The sequence below is a fragment of the Arachis duranensis genome, chromosome 4, assembly GCF_000817695.3.
Source record: "Arachis duranensis cultivar V14167 chromosome 4, aradu.V14167.gnm2.J7QH, whole genome shotgun sequence".
Taxonomy (NCBI): Eukaryota; Viridiplantae; Streptophyta; class Magnoliopsida; order Fabales; family Fabaceae; genus Arachis; species Arachis duranensis.
Window position 1 is genome coordinate 85,735,617 of NC_029775.3, and position 22,574 is coordinate 85,758,190.

At 37.0% G+C, this 22,574-nt stretch overlaps 1 protein-coding gene across 2 annotated transcripts; it reads left to right on the forward strand.

Annotated features, from left to right (window-relative positions):
• The first annotated feature begins 15,586 nt into the window (after nucleotides 1-15,586).
• Nucleotides 15,587-22,170, forward strand: LOC107484825 (acetyl-coenzyme A carboxylase carboxyl transferase subunit alpha, chloroplastic). Of its 2 annotated transcripts, none has more exons than XM_016105366.3 (12): nucleotides 15,587-15,942; nucleotides 16,256-16,622; nucleotides 16,745-16,819; nucleotides 17,445-17,552; nucleotides 17,700-17,860; nucleotides 17,977-18,091; nucleotides 18,184-18,338; nucleotides 19,528-19,579; nucleotides 19,676-19,744; nucleotides 19,974-20,051; nucleotides 20,136-21,261; nucleotides 21,701-22,170. In XM_016105366.3, exons 2-11 carry the CDS (start codon nucleotides 16,299-16,301, stop codon nucleotides 21,258-21,260), a joined length of 2,262 nt encoding a protein of 753 aa, XP_015960852.1. In that variant the 5' UTR covers nucleotides 15,587-15,942; nucleotides 16,256-16,298; the 3' UTR covers nucleotide 21,261; nucleotides 21,701-22,170. The 2 variants fall into 2 exon arrangements, with proteins under 2 accessions (XP_015960852.1, XP_015960854.1); XM_016105368.3 differs by having other exon boundaries at nucleotides 16,291-16,622.
• Nucleotides 22,171-22,574: the final 404 nt, after the last annotated feature.

The window sequence follows — 22,574 nt, forward strand, 5'->3', positions numbered from 1 at the left end:
CTTTGGGATTTTCCTTATTTTATCATATGTATATATTGCTATGCTCGGGCCGGTTATCTTCGTAGCTGGATTTTGAGTCTTAATATTCCTGTTTTTGACACTCCTTTGCATATATATAATCTCGCGTTGGTTATCCTTGTTCGTTACGTTATCGATCGGAGTGTTGCACTTTCGAGTTGCGATTTTTGTTTACCTCTTTTTCTACAAAGGCTCCTAGTTATAATCAATCATTCATACTACTATACGTACTAAATTTTTATTTTACAGGTCGTAATACCTTGCCATCTCTGAATTATGACTTAAGCATAAGACTCTGTATGGTAGGGTGTTACACTGCCACGTCTTGTTGCCATCGTTGAGCCAGAGGAGAGAGAGAGAGAGAGAGAGAGAGAGAGAGAGAGAGAGAGCGTGACTTACAGAGGAGAAGCCCAAGCTTAAAGGAAGGATCGGAGAAGATGAAGTTTCCGCATCGAATATATTGGTGTTTTGTGCGAATGGGATTTGTGTTTATGCAAACAATGTTTAACTTGATTCAAATTTCGGAGAGATTTATTAAATATTTGAGAAGTCGCCGCCGCTGTTAGGGCTTGCTGCGGGAAGCGTCATCGTCGCCATCACCACTAGTTGAGGCTACTATCAAGCTATGCGCCATTGTTGGAGCTAGCCGGAACTACTTGGGGTTGCCGCCGCTCCTTCTGGTTCTATTCAGACAGCGTCTTCGTGATTCTGGCCACCGAAAACGGTGCTATGGTTGCCAAAAACACCGTCGGAGCTGCTGCTCCATTCTATCATTCCTCCTTAGTTAGAATAAGTATTCTTATTTCAGAACCCTTGTTCTTAGTGTTCTATTATAAATTATTGAGAATTTTACGACGTTAATGTCTTAGGGTTGAGTTACCGTAGTTGCATGCTGCGTTTGTGGCTATTGCTGCTGCTAGGGGTGGCAGCAGAACCCGAATCCACGGGTACCCGACCCGCCCCTACCCGGTCGGGTCGGGTTTAAACCCGACCCAGATTGGGACGGGTTCATATCGGGGCGGGTTGTTGAATGGGGCGGGGCGGGGTCGGGTTCAGGATAAACCCGTCCCTACCCACCCCCGGAGTGCACATATATAAATACATAATTTTTGGGATTAGGGTTCAATCTTCATATCTCACCCACCGCCACTTACCTTTAGTTCCCAAATCCCAACCCTCAACTCATACAATCACACCTCTTCAGACTTCTTCTCTTCTCTAAGAATGCGGCCCTCTTCAGCTGTTCTCTAAGGCCGACCGCCTCTCCTCAGCTGCACCAGACCACCAGTCAGTCGCCGTCGAAGCTCGCCCGTCATTGTAGCCGGTCGGCGTCGTCACAGCCACCGTCGGTCACCTTGCCGCTGTCCCTCATCGAGCTCACATCGGCGTCGCTCCCACTTTTCTCCTTAGTGTCACTGTTCTCACCGTTACTGTCTTCGCCAGCTCACCTCTCTAGTCTGCGATCTCTGGTCTCTGGTCGCCTCTCCCTCATCGTCTTTCTGCTAACTGGTAAGCACTCCTCTCCGACTCTCTTCTTCAGTTTCTTTTTATGTTAATTTTTATAATTTATTTTTTATGTTAAAATAGTTAAACTAGACTCATAATATTATTTATAATTGTTGTTGATAGTTGATAATGTGATTTTGTGGTGTTGATGGTTGATTTTGTGATGTTAATTGTTGATGCTTTGAATTTTGATTTTGTGTTATTGATGTTTTAAATCTGTAAATCTGATTTTTTATCTTGTGTTGTTGATGTTTTAAATCTATAAATCTGTAAATCTGATTTTTTATTCATTTCATCTGCAACAATTTTCTTTTTGGATGCAACATGCAGTTATGGATTATGCTGCTTTTAAGTTATAAATGAATAAGGCAAAACATATGGTGCTAAAGCTTTTTTTCCATTTTCATAAGAAATATTACTTGAAACTACACTCCTAAAAGATTCCTTCAATGCTTTCCTAATCAAACTCCCATTTTTTTAATTTAATTCTATGTATTATTTTTATGATTATGACTTGTTCATTATTTGTCTCATTCAATTATGTTGATTTTCATTCCTTGCTTCGGCTTCATTTCTTTTCTATCGCTCGTTTGATTTGTCCGTATTATTCCTATTATATCTCATGATCTGATTAGCTTGTATTCAGCATGTTGTGTGGAAAATAAGATTATCATTGTTAAAAAAACATTGGAAGTCCTCTGTTCTTAGTATGAATTTGATGTAAATGGATTTTCATTGTTAAAACACATTGAAAGGACCTATTTTTTATTGTTTAAGAGAGCATGTATTTTTCTTATTTGAAACATTAAACATTTAGCTTTTGAGTTGGAGCTGAAATGTGTCAGTATAATAATTGAAACTAATAAATTCTTTGTTGGATATTAATTATAACTGAGATTTTATTTTGAATGAATGGCAGAGATGGATGAGGAGGTGAAAGCAATTATTCGTGAGTCTGTGCTTAAGAAGTAGAAGAGGGAGGAGGAATGGGCCTTGAAGAAAAAGGAGGAGCTTAATGCTGCAAAAAAGAAGAGAGTTGAGAGCTGCAAGCTCATTTACAACAGGGCAAAGCAATATGCAAAGGAATACTAGGAGCAGGTTGCATTTCACCTTAATCTATTTCCTTTTTTCTCTGTTTTAATGTTTGTTTCTGTTTCCTTTATTACTTAATATTTATTTATGTTAATTTTTTACATAATACTAATTAATTTATTAATTTCTACCTCTTTTGATTTTTAGGTTTGAATCTTGACCTTCAAACCTTTAATGATGATGAAGATATGAAAAGTGTTCAAGAATAATCATTGAAGACTCTTTTGATGCAATTTCTTTATTATACTATTAAATTTATAGTAATGAAACATTAATTTTTTTTAATTTCAAGTTATTTGACACTGTTGCTTCTGTTTGTATCTTAATTTATATATAAATGTGTAAAAATTAAAATATTATTTAATTTTTATAGGGGCGGGACGGGTACCCGTGGGGCGGGTTAGGGTAAGGCAAGCTACTACCCGCGGGTAGGGGTAGGGCGGGTAGTAGTGGAGTGCAAGGAGGGCAAAAATCCGCCCCTACTCGCCCCACTGCCATCCTTAACTGCTGCGGAAAGTCCTACAAACTACTAGAACTACAACCGTAATCCGTGTTTGATGATATTGCTGCTGTGGGAACGGTCAAAATTGCTGCCGCTGCTGCGAAATAAGAATAAAAAGGAGTTTGTCGCGTCAAATTTTACGAGTTTTGTTTAATTGAGGTATGGACTTTTTCTTAAACTTATTTTTTATTCAAGGAATTGTCATAAATCGATATTAGTATGAAAAATATATTTTTGTGAATGTGTGAGTCTTCTGGATCAGATTTGACTGTTTTGAAAAAATTGAATGAAATTGATAACAGATTAAAAAGGGATTAAATGCTTTAATAATAAAATTAATTAGTAACAAAATTCTTGAAGTCTCTTAGTGGGTAGATTAAGACTTGAACAATTTGTTTGTTGCCATAATATATGAAAATTTAATAACTTAAAGATAATTAAAGATAATAAGCCAAGAATATTCATGTTGAGAACGGTTAGGTGTTTGAAATGGTTGAGAAGGGTTTGAGAGTGATTTGATTCATATTTAATCCTTGAAGGATAGAAATATCTGAATTTTAGGGAAAGTTCTACTGAAATTTCTATAAAAGTTGGTTAAAGATAAACAGAGTTTGGTTAATTATTAATCGAATCATTGGATGAGAGTGGCAATGGTTATTTGTTTAATTCGCTGAAAATAAAATTTTGATGAATGTTCATTTGAGTTTTTATTGACTTTGGTTAGGAAAATTTATAAAGAATGAGATAAACTTGATATTTAGTTAGTTATTGAGAAAGAGTTAGAGGAAGCTAAGGGTGACATAGATGAGTATGACTTAGGCTTGAATTTGGTTGAGTTTTATGGTTGATTTTTGCTGAGAATATTGTGTTATAGAATGATGATTCTATTTTGATATTTATAATTGTGTTATGAAAACTTGAAAAGCAAGTTGAATCCAAATTAATCATGTTGTGTTGGTTTGAAACTAAAGGATTGAATATGGTCATTTCACAAAGACTTGATGAGCTATTAGTGTGTGATTTTGATTTCAATAAAAGGAATTGAGTGATTGATTATTGTGTTGATTTTATGGCTTTGTGAATGAGAACGAAGGATGTAAATTAGTGTTTGAATTGATGTTAGAGAATGGTGAAATAAATAGTATGAGGTTGGTTGGATTTGAGGGAACCTTTAATGGTGGTTAAGCCCAGCTTTAGGGGAGATTAGGTCAAAATTTTCTAAGATTATAAGTAAGAGCAATTAGTACAATTTTAATAAGTTTTAAACTTTTTGTCTCTAAAGGTTTTGATTTTTATGATTACCTTGAGGATTGCGACTGTAGTTGATTAATGTGAATAATAATTGTAAATTCTCCTCGGGTCGGTTGAGGTATTAAGACTATTGAGGCTTAAGATTTCTAATATTCGGATTAATTTGAAAGAATGAGACATTATTAATAAGATCAGAAATGCACTATGGACCTAAAGTGTAATTTAAGTCTTAGGATGAATCTAAGCATTATTTGGACCAGTTTAAGAAAGCTTAGAAGTGAACGATATGTTTTGTGATTTGACAATAGAGTATAACGTCTGATTGCATTTCTAAAGGGTATGTGAACCTGATTTTGAATTTAAAGATAAAATGAGTAAGGAATGTGAGTTTTGGCATGATGTGGACCTAGTATATTATTATTGAAAATAAATGGGTCAAAATATTATTTTTGAAAGAAAAGATGCCAATAAGTGATTTGAATTCTGATATTAATTGATTGCCTAGTAAGGATGGTGGTATAGTCCTACTTGCTCAGTACGTTGTTATTTTTTGGAAATGGTGGTTTTGTCCCGTCCACGGTGAGGACGATGGTTTTATCCCACTCACGGCTTGAGGATAATTATCCTTGTGATAAATGTGAACATAAAGAATTATGATTTTGATTTCGATCTTGGCTATGCTTATGATTATGTTTGATTATGATTATGATTGTGATATAATAATTGAATTGGCAAGTACGGGTGCACACGGCCCGGGCCCAAAGCATTTTGGACGATGAAGACCCAGACTCGAAGTGACTCGGGGAGAAGAAATAAAATCTGGGAAGGGAGTGAAACCGGGACAGACCATAGCAAGGTTCACCCGGACCCGGCCGGGTCATCATACACATTATACAATTAGGGCTAGGGGGTACACACAACAACGCATTCAGTCATTCATCATTCAGTTCATCCTCAGCCTTCAAGCTCCCTGCCTCCCTCAGCCATTCAGCCTCACTCCCCCAGTCCCCACTCTCCACTCCCCAGTCCGGAAGTCCCCACTCCCCATGCTGACCCCTGACCTCATCTTCTCTCCCACTCCCAGTCTCCCAGTGATGAGCAGATAATTTATACGCTTTTTGGCATTGTTTTTGCATAGTTTTTAGTATGATTTAGTTACTTTTTAGTATATTTTTATTAGTTTTTAAGCAAAATTCATAATTCTAGACTTTACTATGAGTCTGTATATTTTTCTGTGATTTCAGGTATTTTCTGGCTGAAATTGAGGGACTCGAGCAAAAATCTGATTCAGAGGCTGACAAAGGACTGCTAATGCTGTTGGATTCTGACCTCCTTACACTTGAAATATAATATTTGGAGATACAGTAATTCAAATGGCATGCTCTTAATTGCGTTGGAAAGTAGACATCCAGGGCTTTCCAGCAATATATAATAGTCCATACTTTGCCCGAGTTTAGACGACGTAAACTGGCGTTTAACGCCAAAAACAAGTTGCAAAGCAGAGTCAAACGCCAAAAACAAGTTACAAACTAGCGTTCAACTCCAAGGAAGACCTCTACACGTGAAAGCTTCAATGCTCAATCCAAGCACATACCAAGTGGGCCCAGAAGTGGATTTTTGCTTCATTTACTCATTTCTGTACCCCTAGTAACTAGTCTAGTATAAATATGACTTTTTACTATTGTATTTTCATCTTGGTATCTATCTTTGATCAGTTTATGTGATCTTAGACATTGGGGGCTGGCCTCACGGCCATGCCTGAACCTTCATCACTTATGTATTTTCAACGGTGGAGTTTCTACACACCATAGATTAAGGGTGTGGAGCTCTGCTGTTCCTCGAGTATTAATGCAATTACTACTGTTTTCTATTCCATTCATGCTTATTCTTATTCTAAGATATTCATTCGCACTTCAACCTGATGAATGTGATGATCCATGACACTCATCACTATTCTCACTTATGAACACGTGCCTGACAAACACTTCAGTTCTACCTGCGAAAGCTAGAGTGTGTATCTCTTGGATTCCTGGTCCACGACGTATGGTTGCCTCTCCTGACAACAGAGCCTTCCATTCCGTGAGATCAGAGTCTTCGTGGTATAAGCTAGAATCCATTGGCAGCATTCTTGAGATCCAGAAAGTCTAAACCTTGTCTGTGGTATTCCGAGTAGGATCTGGGATGGGATGACTGTGACGAGCTTCAAACTCGCGACTGTAGGGCGTGGTGACAGACGCAAAAGGATAGTAAATTCTATTCCTACACGATCAAGAACCAACAGCTGATAAGCCATGTGGGAAACCGTAGAGGACCTTTTTCACTGAGAGGATAGGAAGTAGCCATTGACAACGGTGACGCCCTACATACAGCTTGCCATAGAAAGGAGTATGAAGGATTGGATGAAGGCAGTAAGAAAGCAGAGATTCAAGAGGGATAAAGCATCTCCATACACTTATCTGAAATTCCCACCAATGATTTACATAAGTATCTCTATCTTTTCTTTATGTTTTATTTATATTTTAATTATCAAAACTCCATAACCATTTGAATTCGCCTGATTGAGATTTACAAGGTAACCATAGCTTGCTTCAAGCCGACAATCTCCGTGGGATCGACTCTTACTCACGTAAGGTTTATTACTTGGACGACCCAGTGCACTTGCTGGTTAGTGGTGCGAAGTTGTGAAAAAGAGTGATATTACAATTGTGCGTACCAAGTTGTTGGCGCCATTGAGATCACAATTTCGTGCACCAAGTTTTTGGCGCCGTTGCTGGGGATTGTTCGAGTTTGGACAACTGACGGTTCATCTTGTTGCTCAGATTAAGTAATTTTATTTTATTTTTAAGCTTTTTATTTCTTATTTTCGAAAAATACAAAAAAATTCTTCTTTTTCGTTTTTCTAAAAATAATTTTCGAAAAATCCAAAAAAATTATAAAATCGTAAAATCAAAAATATTTTGTGTTTCTTGTTTGAATCTAGAGTCAATTTTAAGTTTAGTGTCAATTGCATATTTTTATTTTTCTCAAAAATTTTTGAAAACTCATGCATGGTGTTCTTCATGATCTTTAAGTTGTTCTTAGTAAGTCTCCTTGTTTGATCATCATATTTTCTTGTTTTGTGTCTTTTGTTATTTTTCATATGTATTTTTGAATTATTAGTGTCTAAACATGAAAAATCTCTAAGTTTGGTGTCTTGCATGTTTTTCTTTTCTTAAAAATTTTTCAAAAATAAGTTCTTGATGTTCATCTTGATCTTTAAAGTATTCTTGGTGTTCATCTTAACATTCATAGTGTTCTTGCATGCATCATGTGTTTTGATTCATAATTTTCATGTTTTGAGTCATTTAGTTATTTTTCTCTCTCCTCATTAAAAATTCAAAAATAAAAAATATATATTTTCCTTATTTCTCTCATAAATTTCGAAATCTTTGGGTTGACTTAGTCAAAAATTTTTAAAATAAGTTGTTTCTTGTTAGTTAAGTCAAGATTTCAATTTCAAAAATTTATCTTTTCAAAATTTTTTTCAAAATAAAATCTTTTTCATTTTTATTTCATGTTTTTCAAAAAATTTTTAAAAATTAATTTTCAAAATCTTTTTCTTAATTTTATTTCATAATTTTTGAAAACTATACTAACAATTAATGTGATTGATTCAAAAATTTGAAGTTTGTTACTTTCTTGTTAAGAAAGGCTCAATCTTTAAATTCTAGAGTCATATCTTTTAGTTTCTTGTTAGTCAAGTAATCAATTTTAATTTTAAAAATCAAATCTTTTTAATTCCCTTTTCAAATCTTTTTCAAAATAAATTTCAATCATATCTTTTCAAACATATCTTTTTTTTTTCAAATCATATCTTTTTCAAAATCAATTTCAAAATCTTTTCTAACTTCTTATCTTTTCAAAATTGATTTTCAAATCTTTTTCAACTAACTAATTGACTTTTTGTTTGTTTCTTATCTTTTTCAAAACCACCTAACAACTTTCTATCTTTAACTTTCGAAAAATCACTAACCATTTTTCAAAAACAATTTTCAAAACTCCTCTCTCTCATCTCCTTCTATTTATTTATTCATTTACTAACACTTCTCTTCATCTAAAAAAATTCGAACCCTTTCTTCTACTCTGTGTTCGAATTTTTCTCCTCCTTCTTCTATTCTTTTCTTCTTCTACTCACATAAAGGAATCTCTATACTGTGACATAGAGGATTTCTCTTCTTTTCTGTTCTCTTCTTTTTCATATGAGCAGAGCAAGGACAAGGACATTCTTGCTGAAGCAGATCTTGAACCTGAAAGGACTCTGAAGAAGAAGCTAAGAAAAGCTAAAGCACAACAATCCAGAGAAAACCTTACAGAGAATCTCGAAAAAGAAGGAGACATGGCCGAACCCAACAACAATGCAAGGAAGATGCTTGCTGACTTTACTGCACCAAATTCCAACTTCCATGGAAGAATCATCTCCATCCCTGCCATTGGAGCAAACAATTTTGAGCTAAAGCCTCAATTAGTTTCTCTGATGCAACAGAATTACAAGTTTTATGGACTTCCATCAGAAGATCCTTTTCAGTTCTTAACTGAATTCTTATAGATCTGTGATACTGTTAAGACCAATGGGGTTGATCCTGAGGCCTACAGGCTTATGCTTTTCTCTTTTGTTGTAAGAGACAGAGCTAGAGTATGGTTGGACTCTGAACCTAAAGATAGCCTGAACTCTTGGGATAAGCTGGTCACGGCTTTCTTAGCCAAGTTCTTTCCTCCTCAAAAGTTGAGCAAGCTTAGAATGGATGTTCAAAACTTCAGACAAAAAGAAGGTGAATCCCTCTATGAAGCTTGGAAAAGATACAAGCAACTAACCAAAAAGTGTCCCTTTGACATGCTTTCAGAATGGACCATCTTGGATATATTCTATGATGGTCTATCTGAATTATCTAAAATGTCATTGGACCATTCTGCAGGTGGATCTATTCACCTGAAAAAAATGCATGCAGAAGCTCAGGAACTCATTAACATGGTTGCAAATAACCAGTTCATGTACACTTCTGAAAGGAATCCTGTGAGTAATGAGACACCTCAAAGGAAGGGAGTTCTTGAAATTGATGCTCTGAATGCCATATTGGCTCAGAACAAAATGTTGACTCAGCAAGTCAACATGATTTCTCAGAGTCTGAATGGATTGCAAAATGCATCCAACAGTACTAAAGAGGCATCTTCTGAAGAAGAAGCTTATGATCCTGAGAACCCTACAATGGCAGAGGTGAATTATATGGGTGAAGCCTATGGAAACACCTATAATCCCTCATGGAGAAATCATCCAAATTTCTCATGGAAGGATCAACAAAAGCCTCAACAAGGCTTTAATAATGGTGGAAGAAACAGGTTTAGCAACAGCAAGCCTTTTCCATCATCTTCTCAGCAACAGACATAGAATTCTGAGCTGAGTCCCTCTAGCTTAGCAAACATAGTCTTTGATCTATCTAAGGCCACTATAAGTTTCGTGAATGAAACAAGGTCCTCCATTAGAAATTTGGAGGCACAAATGGGCCAGCTGAGTAAAACAGTCACTGAAACTCCTCCTAGTACTTTTCTAAGCAATACAGAAGAAAACCCCAAAAGAGAGTGCAAGGCCATAACCTTACTTGGTGTGGCCGAATGCACAGAGGAGGAGGAGGACGTAAATCTCAGTGAGGAAGACCTCTTGGGACGTCCTTTGGACAAAAAGGAGTTCCCAATTGAGGAATCTAAGGAATCTGAGGCTCACCTGGAGACCATAGAGATTCCATTGAGCCTCCTTTTACCATTCATGAGCTCTGATGACTATTCATCTTCTGAAGAAGATGAAGACATTGTTGAAGGGCAAGTTGCCCAGTTTTTCAGAGAAATCATGAAGCTGAATGCCAAGCTATTTGGTAATGAGTCTTGGGAGGATGAGCCTCCATTGGTCATTAATGAACTAAATACCTAGGTTCAGCACACTTTACCTCAAAAGAAACAGGATCCTGGTAAATTCCTAAATCCCTGTACCATAGGCACCATGACCTTTGAAAAGGCTCTGTGTGACCTGGGGTCAGGCATAAACTTAATGCCACTCTCTGTAATGGAGAAAGTGAGAATTTTTGAGGTACAGCCTGCCACATTCTCATTAGAGATGGCAGACAAATCCATGAAAAAGGCTTATGGACAGGTAGAGGACGTGCTAGTAAAGGTCAAAGGCTTTTACATCCCTGCTGATTTTATAATCCTAGACACTAAGAAGGATGAGGATGAATCCATCATCCTTGAAAGACCCTTCCTAGCCACAACAAAAGCTGTGATTGATGTTGACAGAGGAGAGTTGGTCCTTAAATTGAATGAGGACTACCTTGTATTTAGGAGTCAAGGTTCTCCTTCTGTACACATGGAGAGGAAGCATGAAAATATTCTCTCACTACAGAGTCAACCAAAGCCCCCACAGTCAAACTCTAAGTTTGGTGTTGGGAGGTCCCAACAATGCTCTGAACATCTGTGAGGCTCCATGAGAACTCACTGTCAAGCTATTGATATTAAAGAAGCACTTATTGGGAGGCAACCCAATTTTATTTATCTATGTATTTTCCTTTTTTTAGGTTGATGATCATGTGGAGTCACAAAAACAACTGCAAAAAAATTTAGGAAAAATAAAAAATAGCATTAAAAACAGCACACCCTAGAGGCTACCCTTACTGGCGTTTAAACGCCAGTAAGGGTAGCAGAATAGGCGTTTAACGCCTAGTCTGGCACCATTCTGGGCGTTAAATGCCAGAAATAAGCACCAGACTGGCGTTAAACGCCAGAAACAGGCTACGATCTGGCGTTAAACGCCAGAAACAGGTTGCATCCTGGCGTTTAACGCCAGGAAAGGAATAAAAGATGGCGTTTAACGCCAGAAATAAGTAGCCGTCTGGCGTTAAACGCCAGGATTGCACAGCAAGGGCATTTTGTACGCCTAATAAGAGCAGGGATGAAATTTTTGATCCTTTAGGATCTGTGGACCCCACAGGATCCCCACCTACCCTACCCGTCTCTCTCTTACTCACCAATCAAATCATATCCTCTTCCCTATATTCTCTTCACCAATCACCTCTATATCTCTTCCCCAAAAACCCCACCTACCTCACTTTAAAAATTCAAACACTTTTCCCTCCCAAACCCAACCCTAATGACCGAAACCCAACCCTACCCTCACCCCTATATAAATCCCTCACTACTCCTTCATATTCACACAACACAAACACATTCCCCCCTCTTGGCCGAATCACATATCTCCCTCCATCTCCTCCATTTTCTTTTTCTTCCCCTTCTTTCTTTCTTCTTTTGCTCGAAGACGAGCAAACCTTTTAAGTTTGGTGTGGTAAAAACATTGCTTTTTATTTTTTTCATAACCATTTATGGCACCTAAGGCTAGAGAAACCTCTAGAAAGAGAAAAGGAAAGGCAAAAGCTTCCACCTCCGAGTCATGGAAGATGGAGAGATTCATCTCAAAGGCCCATCAAGACCACTTCTATGAAGTTGTGGCCAAGAAAAAGGTGATCCCTATGCAATTCAGCTGGAATTGTCATTGAAGAGGACAAGCCCATCACCAAAAAGAGGATGGAGCAAACAAGAGAGCCGACTCATGGACCTCAACAAGAGCATGAGAAATTCCCTCATCAAGAAATCACTGAGATGTCTCAAGGGATACATTTTCCTCCAACAACTATTGGGAGCAACTAAGGATATGAGCACCAAAATTACTAGGGATGGAGCAACAAAGGCAAGCAAGAGATATAGAGGAGCTCAAGAGCACCATTGGTTCTTCAAGAGGAAGATGCCACCCTCACTAAGGTGGACTCATTCCTTAATCTCCTTGTCTGATTATTTCTCTATTTTCAATTTTGAGCTTCATGTTTGGCTATGTTTTGTGTCTTCATTACAAGATCATTAGTGTCTAGTGTCTATGTCTTAAAGCTATGAATAATTTCACGAATCCTTCACCTCTCTTAAATGAAAAATGTGCTTAATTACAAAAGAACAAGAAGTACTTGGATTTCAAATTTTATCTTGAAATTAGTTTAATTATTTTGATGTGGTGGCAATACTTTTTGTTTTCTGAATGAATGCTTGAACATTGCATATTTTTTATAGTGAAATTTATGAATGTTAAAATTGTTGGCTCTTGAAAGAATGATGAACAAAGAGAAATGTTATTGATAATCTGAAAAATCATGAAATTGATTCTTGAAGCAAGAAAAAGTAGTGAAAAAAGTAGAAAAAATGGCAAAAAAAGAGAGAGAAAGAAAAAGAAAAAGCAAGCAGAAAAAGCCAATAGCCCTTTAAACCAAAAGGCAAGGGTAAAAAGGATCCAAAACTTTGAGCATTAATGGATAGGAGGGCCCAAGGAAATAAAATCCAGGCCTAAACGGCTAAATCAAGCTGTCCCTAACCATGTGCTTGTGTCATGAAGGTCCAAGTGAAAAGCTTGAGACTGAGTGGTTAAAGTCGTGATCCAAAGCAAAAAGAGTGTGCTTAAGAACTCTGGACACCTCTAACTGGGAACTTTAGCAAAGCTAAGTCACAATCTAAAAAGGTTCACCCAGTGATGTGTCTGCGGCATTTATGTATCCGGTGGTAATACTGGAAAACAAAGTGCTTAGGACCACGGCCAAGACTCATAAAGTAGCTGTGCTCAAGAATCAACATACTAAACTAGGAGAATCAATAACACTATCTAAAATTCTGAGTTTCTATAAATGCCAATTATTCTGAATTTCAAAGGATAAAGTGAGATGCCAAAACTATTCAGAAGCAAAAAGCTACTAGCCCCGCTCATCTAATTGGGACTAAATTTCATTGATATTGTGAGATTCATTGTATATTCTCTTCTTTTTATCCTATTTTGTTTTCAGTTGCTTGGGGACAAGCAACAATTTAAGTTTGGCGTTGTGATGAGCAACAATTTTACTATTGTATTTTCATCTTGGTATCCATCTTTGATCAGTTTATGCGATCTTAGACATTGGGGGCTAGCCTCACGGCCATGCCTGGACCTTCATCACTTATGTATTTTCAATGGTGGAGTTTCTACACACTATAGATTAAGGGTGTGGAGCTCTGCTGTTCCTCGAGTATTAATGCAATTACTACTGTTTTCTATTCCATTCATACTTATTCTTATTCTAAGATATTCATTCGCACTTCAACCTGATGAATGTGATGATCCGTGACACTCATCACCATTCTCACTTATGAACACGTGCCTGACAAACACTTCTGTTCTACCTGCGAAAGCTAGAGTGTGTATCTCTTGGATTCCTGGTCCACGACGCATGGTTGCCTCTCCTGACAACAGAGCCTTCCATTCCGTGAGATTAGAGTCTTCGTGGTATAAGCTAGAATCCATTGGCAGCATTCTTGAGATCTGGAAAGTCTAAACCTTGTCTGTGGTATTCTGAGTAGGATCTGGGATGGGATGACTGTGACGAGCTTCAAACTCACGACTGTAGGGCGTGGTGACAGATGCAAAAGGATAGTAAATCCTATTCCTACACGATCGAGAACCAATAGTTGATTAGCCATGCGGAAAATCGTAGTGGACCTTTTTCACTGAGAGGATGGGAAGTAGCCATTGACAATGGTGACGCCCTACATACAGCTTGTCATAGAAAGGAGTATGAAGGATTGGATGAAGACAGTAGGAAAGCAGAGATTCAAGAGGGATAAAGCATCTCCATACACTTATCTGAAATTTCCACCAATGATTTACAAAAGTATCTCTATCTTTACTTTATGTTTTATTTATATTTTAATTATCAAAACTCCATAACCATTTGAATCCGCCTGACTGAGATTTACAAGGTGACCATAGCTTGCTTCAAGCCGACAATCTCCGTGGGATCGACCCTTACTTACGTAAGGTTTATTACTTGGATGACCCAGTGCACTTGTTGGTTAGTTGTGCGAAGTTGTGAAAAAGAGTGATATTACAATTGTGCGTACCAAGTTGTTGGCGCCATTGAGATCACAATTTCGTGCACCACCCAGCACACACGATGCACTCCCAGCTCCTCCTTCGAATGATGACAGTGACGACCAATGATTGACGTCCGACGACTGACGACCTACGGTGCTGTCCTACTTCTCGGTGACGACTGATGCTCCTCAAAGTTCTCCTCTCTTTCCCCCTTTTTGGGTTCTTAGATCTCATCTCAAAGTTCACAACTTTCCTATCAATTTCTCTTTTTTTTTGTGTTTTCTCTGTTTATAACTGTTTTTGACCAGATATTCTATTTCTACTTTGGATCTAAATACAGGAACTTTTATGAGATCTTCGTTTATATTTCTATTTGAATTTTATTGTTATTAAAATTGGTACTATTTTTATTAAAATATATTTAAAACTATTTTTAATAAAAAAGTTTTAGTGGCCATTATATTATGGCTAGTATTAATTTTATTAAAATATATTTTTTATAACAAAAACCACAAACATTCACCTCTCTTCCTTTCTCTCACTCTGTAAGAAACCTAATCTTAAACCCATCCACCATCACCATTCCTCATCGCAAAGCTTTCAGTAGCATTCTTACCTTTATCATTGGTTCCTTCCTTTCTACTCTCAAAAATAGACGTTGAATCATTTATTTGTTGTTGTTTACAGTATATTAAGGCTCAATAAATCAGATATATTGTGAGAAATGACTAACAACAACATATAAAAATGTTTCGTACTATGAAAATGATATTTTTTTTCTATATGAAAATTGACACATAGTTCTTTATCCATTTTGAGAGTCTATGTTAACATCTAATGTCCAATTCAATATGCTAACATAATAGTTAGTTCAGCAACTTATGATAACTCAATGTTTTTTGTTAGAACTTAATAAAAAAATATTTAAAAAATCGCGTTGTATCAAAAAAAAAAAATAGAATGAACAGAGATTGAATAGACAATTGACTCCATTTTTTTTTTTTAAAAAGAACATCTGTTTAAAAGTTGAAAGTGAAAGGGCACACAACAAAAGTCATCAATAGTAAATTAGTAATAATAACTAGCACCTTCAATACACAGCCTCCCCCCTCCCCAATCAAAATAAAAACTAAACAACATAGCACCTTGGGAGAGTGGCAAGAAGAGAAGCTAAATTCCGAAACTACCCCCATGAAAGCGAGGGTTATTGTGTTTTGCGTGATGTTGTAGAAGAAATGGAAGAATAACACTAAACATAGTTGTTCTCACTTGTATGGCTTAACGGCCAAACCGAAAAAAGCTGGCTCATTATTGTAACAGCACAAAGCAGCATAAGAAATATCGCCCCCCATTTCATAATTTTCACACTTGGCCATTTTCTTCCTTTGGACACACCAAAAATAAAAACAATTCTAAACCCCAATCTAAGCTTAGCTACTCACTCCCAACTACATACAACAACTCTCTCCCACTTCGACGATCTCTACGATGTTCTTCCCATCTTTTCCCATTTTCTCTCTCTTCCCTTAAGAATCCCTTCATTTCTCTCTCCATCACATTCCAGATTGTTCCTTCTCTTTCTCTCTCGCCTTTTCTTCTCTCTGTTCCGCAGGTAATAATGGAGCTTCTTTTTTGGCCTTGTTTCATTTTCGTTTTCCTGGGAATGTTATGGGAGCTCTTTTGGTTTTGTTGTGATTTTTAGCTTCTTTTGTTGTGTTTGCCTTGATTTTGTGAAAATGGGGGTTAAATCGTTGATGGATTCATCAAAAAATTGGATCGAGATGAAGTTTTCTCCCTTTTTTACTGTTTTTCTTGTGATTTTTTCATATTTCGTTTCTGGCTTTTTCTGATTAGTATTGGTAAAGTTGGGATCTTTTGTGATGGATGTGTTTACACTGATGGTAACATGATTTTTGGTTTTGAAGGTTTTTTTTAACATTTTGGTGGTGGAATTTTGAAGAATTGGAGATGGCTTCTTCCTCTGCTGCTGCATCTCTTGCCGGCGGTTCGGCCTCGGATCTGCTGAGGGGTTCAACAAGTGGATTCAGCGGTGTCCCTTTGAGGACTTTAGGGAGGGCAAGGTTGCCCTTGAAGCAAAGGGACTTCTCAGTGTCTTGTAAGATGAGGAAGGTGAAGAAGCATGAGCACCCTTGGCCTGATAACCCTGATCCCAATGTGAAAGGCGGGGTGCTGAGCCACCTCTCACCTTTCAAACCACTCAAGGAGAAGCCGAAACCGGTCACTTTGGATTTCGAGAAGCCCCTTATTGCTCTGCAAAAGAAGATCATAGATGTAATTTCCAGTTTGCACTTTGTTTGGTTGTGTTGCACGCTTTGCTTCGTTTATGTGATAGTTACTTTGTTAGTCGTGTTTCATCGTGGTTATGCTCATTCTATTTATGGTTGCATAAACAGGTGCGGAAGATGGCAAACGAAACTGGTTTGGATTTTAGTGATCAGATTCTCTCATTGGAAACCAAGTACCAGCAGGTTTGGTAGTTGTTATTAGTGTTATTCTTGAGAAAGTTGGATTACTTTTTTGGGATAAACTGATTATTAGTGGATTAAATTACATGCTGAATGTCATGCATGTTACGATAGATATCGTGAAATGATTATTGGCAGATTGGTTTACCTATCATGCTACTCTCTGATGATCTGATCATAACTTGCCAGAGTGAATCTATAATATTTTAACCTGGTCTTGTTAGTTAAGCATGGCTCTTTTCATTGGCACTTCCCTTTTTAATATATCTAATATATCCTCTGCTTAGTTGTCGCTCATCCCATGTATTTGTCACAGAAATGAAAGTTTAACTTCTTTTAAGTGATTGCTGTGTTTTCTGATTCCCTCATTGAATGAAAACTTTCTTTTATTCAATTAAATATTATAGTTTTGCACATTCTATGTTGAAGAGTATTATTGTGTTAAAGGTATGTTGTGTTTGTGTGTTGTTCACTGTGTTTTATTGACTTTGGCTTGTCTTGGTTGTACTGTGCTTGTCAGAGTCCCATCATTCAAATAACTCCTTTTCCCTTTCTACTGAACTCTAAGGTATTAAACAGTAAAAATTTGGGGAAATTGGTCTCATCATTTCACCATTCCTCGTTTCAGGCTTTGAAGGATTTATACACGCATCTGACTCCTATTCAGCGGGTCAACATTGCACGGCATCCTAACAGGCCGACTTTCCTTGATCATATCTATAACATTACTGACAAGGTCTACCAAATATTGACATTGTTTTTCGCTTCGATATATTAGTTATTGCATTTTCTAATTTGTAGCACATACTTCTATTGGTTTATTTTCATTCTCCCAGACGCCCACTTAGTGCAACAGAAGTCTCATTTTTTTCTCATATTGCAGTTTGTGGAACTCCATGGTGATCGAGCAGGTTACGATGACCCTGCTATTGTTACTGGTATAGGGACTATAGATGGTAGAAGGTACATGTTCATTGGTCAGCAAAAGGGTAGAAATACCAAAGAAAACATTCAGCGGAACTTTGGGATGCCAACTCCACATGGGTATGTCTTCTATGAACTCTAACTATGTTTAAGATATGATAAAAACAATTTAAATTTATGTGGTTAAGTTTACTAATGAATGATTGACACTGATAGTCGATTTTCAATTCAAACAGTTATAGGAAGGCTCTTCGCTTAATGGAATATGCAGATCACCATGGGTTTCCAATTGTTACTTTCATTGACACGCCTGGGGCATATGCTGACCTTAAATCAGAGGAACTGGGTCAAGTATGTCATAAACTTAGGTTTAACATTCTTTGACACTTGCCAGCTCTCTTTTTTTTCTAGGTTAATCCGTTTCATTACTGTTCATTCTGCAGGGTGAAGCGATTGCTCATAATCTGAGATCCATGTTTGGCCTGAAAGTTCCAGTTATATCCATAGTTATTGGAGAAGGTGGTTCTGGTGGTGCCCTTGCTATTGGATGTGGCAACAAATTACTTATGCTTGAAAATGCAGTTTTCTATGTTGCCAGGTGATCTAAATTTTCAACTCACTGAATCACTCTCAGAAACTCATAATATTGCAATTGTTATTTCTATCACGTACCTCTTATTTTCGTTTTGCATATTACATATTAACTGAATCTTATAGAGCTTCTTTGTATGATCTTAACTTTGCAAGCCTTTGCATGTGATTATCTGTTATGCCAGTTGAGAACTTTTACATAATGTGGTTATAAGTTAAGTTATAATGGGATGATGATGAAAGTGGTAGATTTATGTTATTAGTTTGATTGTCCTTGGAGCTAATACTGTTTCCCTCCAGTTATTTTCCATTTCGTGCCCCTCCTATGTACTATTATTTCAGGGTGTTTCAATTTGATTACTCCGTGACACGGTGACAGATAATAATGTTGTTCTCAAACAAGGAAGATTGTCATTATAAGTTGTTTTGAACACAAAATAATCTGAAATACACTTATGTTGAAAAGGGTAAATTTCTTATATTTGAATTGACTATGAATATTAGTCCCTATTATAGTTTTACCTTATATATGAAAAATGAAAGAATGAAAGATTTGTATAAATACTAGGTTTTATTAAGACCACCCTTAGCTTGACCATTGACCAACCCTATTAACCACAAATGTTAAGCAAAATTGCTTTCATGTTAGCTACATTTCAATTTAGCACTTTGAAAAAGTGGTTAAACTGTTAACTGGTTTCAACTTTTCTTTCTTATTTGTACTTGAAACTGATTCAAGTTTAGTAGTGATAGAACCTGGTGTAAACTAGAAGAAATGGGACTAAAACTGGTGTATATTACTACAAAAAGATTGAATTCTGGTGAGGGATCAACTTCAGAAGCATGTATTCAAGAAGCCCTTTACCCATCCAAAGTCAACTTAAAATATGCCGCCATCTCATTTCTCAGACACACCCCCCATACACACCTCCTAACCAAAAGAAAATATCCAATCAGATCCTCACTTGCACTCGGTGCCGGTTCGGCATAATTGTACATCAGTAGTCACGATTGGCCTGGTATCCAAATTAGGATGGCTTCAAATAACTCAACATAAAGTTTCGTCTTTGAATAAGCTATCCACACATGCACACATATGTAATAAGCCTTTGTAGTATTTTTGACAACCAATTTATGAATAGAAATGTGTTTTCTGTTCTGTTCTTCTGATCTGCTCTCTATGTTTTCATGATTAGTCCTGAGGCATGTGCAGCAATCTTGTGGAAGAGTGCTAAAGCAGCACCAAAGGTATACACGGCACCAACCCTTGGCTCTTCTTTCATTTTGTAATATATATTGTATATATCTCTAATATAATATATATATATTTCTTATTGTTTGCAGGCTGCTGAGAAACTGAGGATCACAGCCAGTGAATTGTGCCGATTGGAAATTGCAGATGGGGTTATCCCTGTAAGAATCCGATTAATTATGCCTTTCAGTGTTCTTTTTTTCTTTAATCCAAGAGTTATGCCTTTTGGCCTTAATCCTATTCATATATGATATATGTAAAATATCATTCTACTGGTTTTGAAATTTAATGATATGATTTTGTCTTTTCATACATACAATATAGGCAGTTCCACATTTATGGATAATAATATAATCTATTGAATAAAACATTTCACTTTCTTTTCAATAGGAGCCACTTGGTGGTGCACATGCAGATCCATCTTGGACCTCGCAACAGATAAAAAAAGCAGTCAATGAAGCCATGGATGTAAGTTTTATAGTTAGCAAGTGTTTACTGAAATTTATGTGACAGCATGTGCATATTTAGACCTGTGATTTTTTAACTGTATAGGAGCTCACCAAGATGAATACCGAAGAGCTACTACGACATCGCATGCTTAAGTTCCGCAAGATTGGTGGGTTCCAGGAAGGAATTCCTGTAGAACCTAAGAAGAAAATCAACATGAAGAAGAAAGATATACCAATTGCCAATAAGATTTCGGATGCCGAATTAGAGGTTGAGGTTGAGAAACTGAAGCAGCAAATCTTGGATTCTAAGGAATCCTCTATTGAGCCGAGATTAGATCTGGATGATATGATAAAGCAACTGCAAATAGAGGTTGACCAAGAGTACTCTGAGGCAGTTAATGCCATTGGCTTGTCTGACAGGATGTCAAAACTAAAGGAGGAGGTTGTGAAAGCAAACACAGATAACCAATTTATTGATCCGTTGCTGAAGAGTAAGATAGAAAAGCTAAAGGAGGAGTTTGATCAGAAATTGTCCACGGCACCCAACTTTGGCAGGCTGGAGAATAAGGTTAACATGTTGAAAGAATTGTCTAAGGTAAAGCGTTTGCAAGATCAGAACAAGCGAACTTCTGCACTGGAGCAAGAATTGAAGACAAAATTCGATGGCATCATGAAGAATCCAAGAATAAAGGAAAAGTACGAGGCATTGAAGTCTGAAATTCAAGCTGCCGGGGCATCCTCCTCTAGGGATTTGGATGATGATCTGAAGCAGAAAATTGTGGAGTTTAATAAAGAATTTGACTCGCTGCTGGCTGAGTCTTTGAAGTCGGCCGGCATGGAAGTTAAGATTGCTCCGGCAAGGCCACGAGACAGCTCAGGGGAGTCTGCAGAGTTAGGATATGAATCGAAGATAGAAGAATTAAGAGAGGGTATAAGTAAGGAAATCGAGAAGTTGGCGAACTCATCCAACATTAAGAGCAAGATTGAACTATTGAAATTGGAGGTTGCTAAGGCTGGAGAGACACCTGATACAGAATCAAAAAATAGAATTGCTGCTTTGGTGCAACAAATTAAGCAGAGCCTTGAAGAGGCTGTTGACTCGTCTAGCTTGAAAGAGGAGTATGAAAATCTGGTTTCTAAGATTTCCAGCAGAGATTCGGAAGTGGAAGATGGTCTCACCAATGATCAGTTGCGAGAGAAAGTTGGTGCAAACCGCAGCTTTTCTTAATGTGAGTTCATCTGATCACACAACTGAAAAATCTCTGCAACTTTGGACTTTTTAAGGCATTCTAGGGGATAATTTATCTGTAGCTTTAAAACATTGCTAGTCGTATTTTCCACTGAACTGAATTGCATAGCTTATGTCATAAACCATTTCTCTCAAAAGCTTAACCTATAAACGAATAGTTTTATATCTTAACATTGCAATAGTGCTAACGTTAGAGTGCAGTGTTTTGTACAGTACTTGCGTCTTTATTTTGTTTGAGTCTTTATTTTATTGTTTACTTTGTAATAAGCTCCAGTTTATTGTGTTGAGATCTTTCTTAAAATATATATAATATGCGATCTTAGATTTATAATCAGTTTTTTCATATGCAAGTTTACTTCATTCTTCATTTAAATTTTTGTTCTCACTATCATAACATTTTGTTGAATCACTTCTATCAGCCTGCTGCTTCTAGAAGGTGCCAGAGTAGATGATGATCCTAACATGCAAGATCAGTATAACTGAGTGTGGGAACTGCACCATTGTTCTTATTGATAAGTAGCTTATATCATCAGCTGACGGTGCATCAAGTAGCATTATGGCTATATTTCTTTGATCCAAGTTTTGGGATTTAGAAGACTTGCATTTGAATTGTGGCTGATATTTTTCTGTCATCGTCCATCTCAGTATCAGAAAAAAAAGGGAGAATAAGAAGGGAAAGCCATTTTGTATTTGTTTGAGTCACAATGTTGGAGTTAATTTTAGAACTTTTCCCCCCTCCATTTCTTGTTTTTTGTTTTTTTTTTTTTTTCAAAAAATATTTGAAACGATGAAATTTTCCCTGAAAAATTAGTCTTAGATGCTTAAATGAACATTGTATAGATTGCTTGTGTTTCAGTAACCCAATAAATAGTAGTGCTGTTTTGTCTTATTATCTTACGCATTGGGTTTATGTAGGAGATAAAACTCAGCTGGAATAAGGCAATGAAGTGCCTCCTTTTGTTTTTCAGAAAATAATCCATCAATGCTTAATCCATTCTCACCCTTAGGAGTTGAAGTCTTGCTGATTTTCACATTCTCTTCAGCAATTGAATTATTTATGGTCACAGCACCACCCGGGATTGATTTGCGTTGCATATTGGGAGGATATCCATACTTCACATAGCATGTATCAATTGTGTGGCCATTTTTGCCACAATGAGAGAAAATTCTTGGTGCTCCCCTGCCACCAGAGCCTCTGCCACGTCCTCCATGCTCCCTTATTCTCTTAAAGAGTAGGTGGTGTTGATGTCCGGAGGTTTCATTAACATAATGGGGGAGCGCACCGTGGCGTAT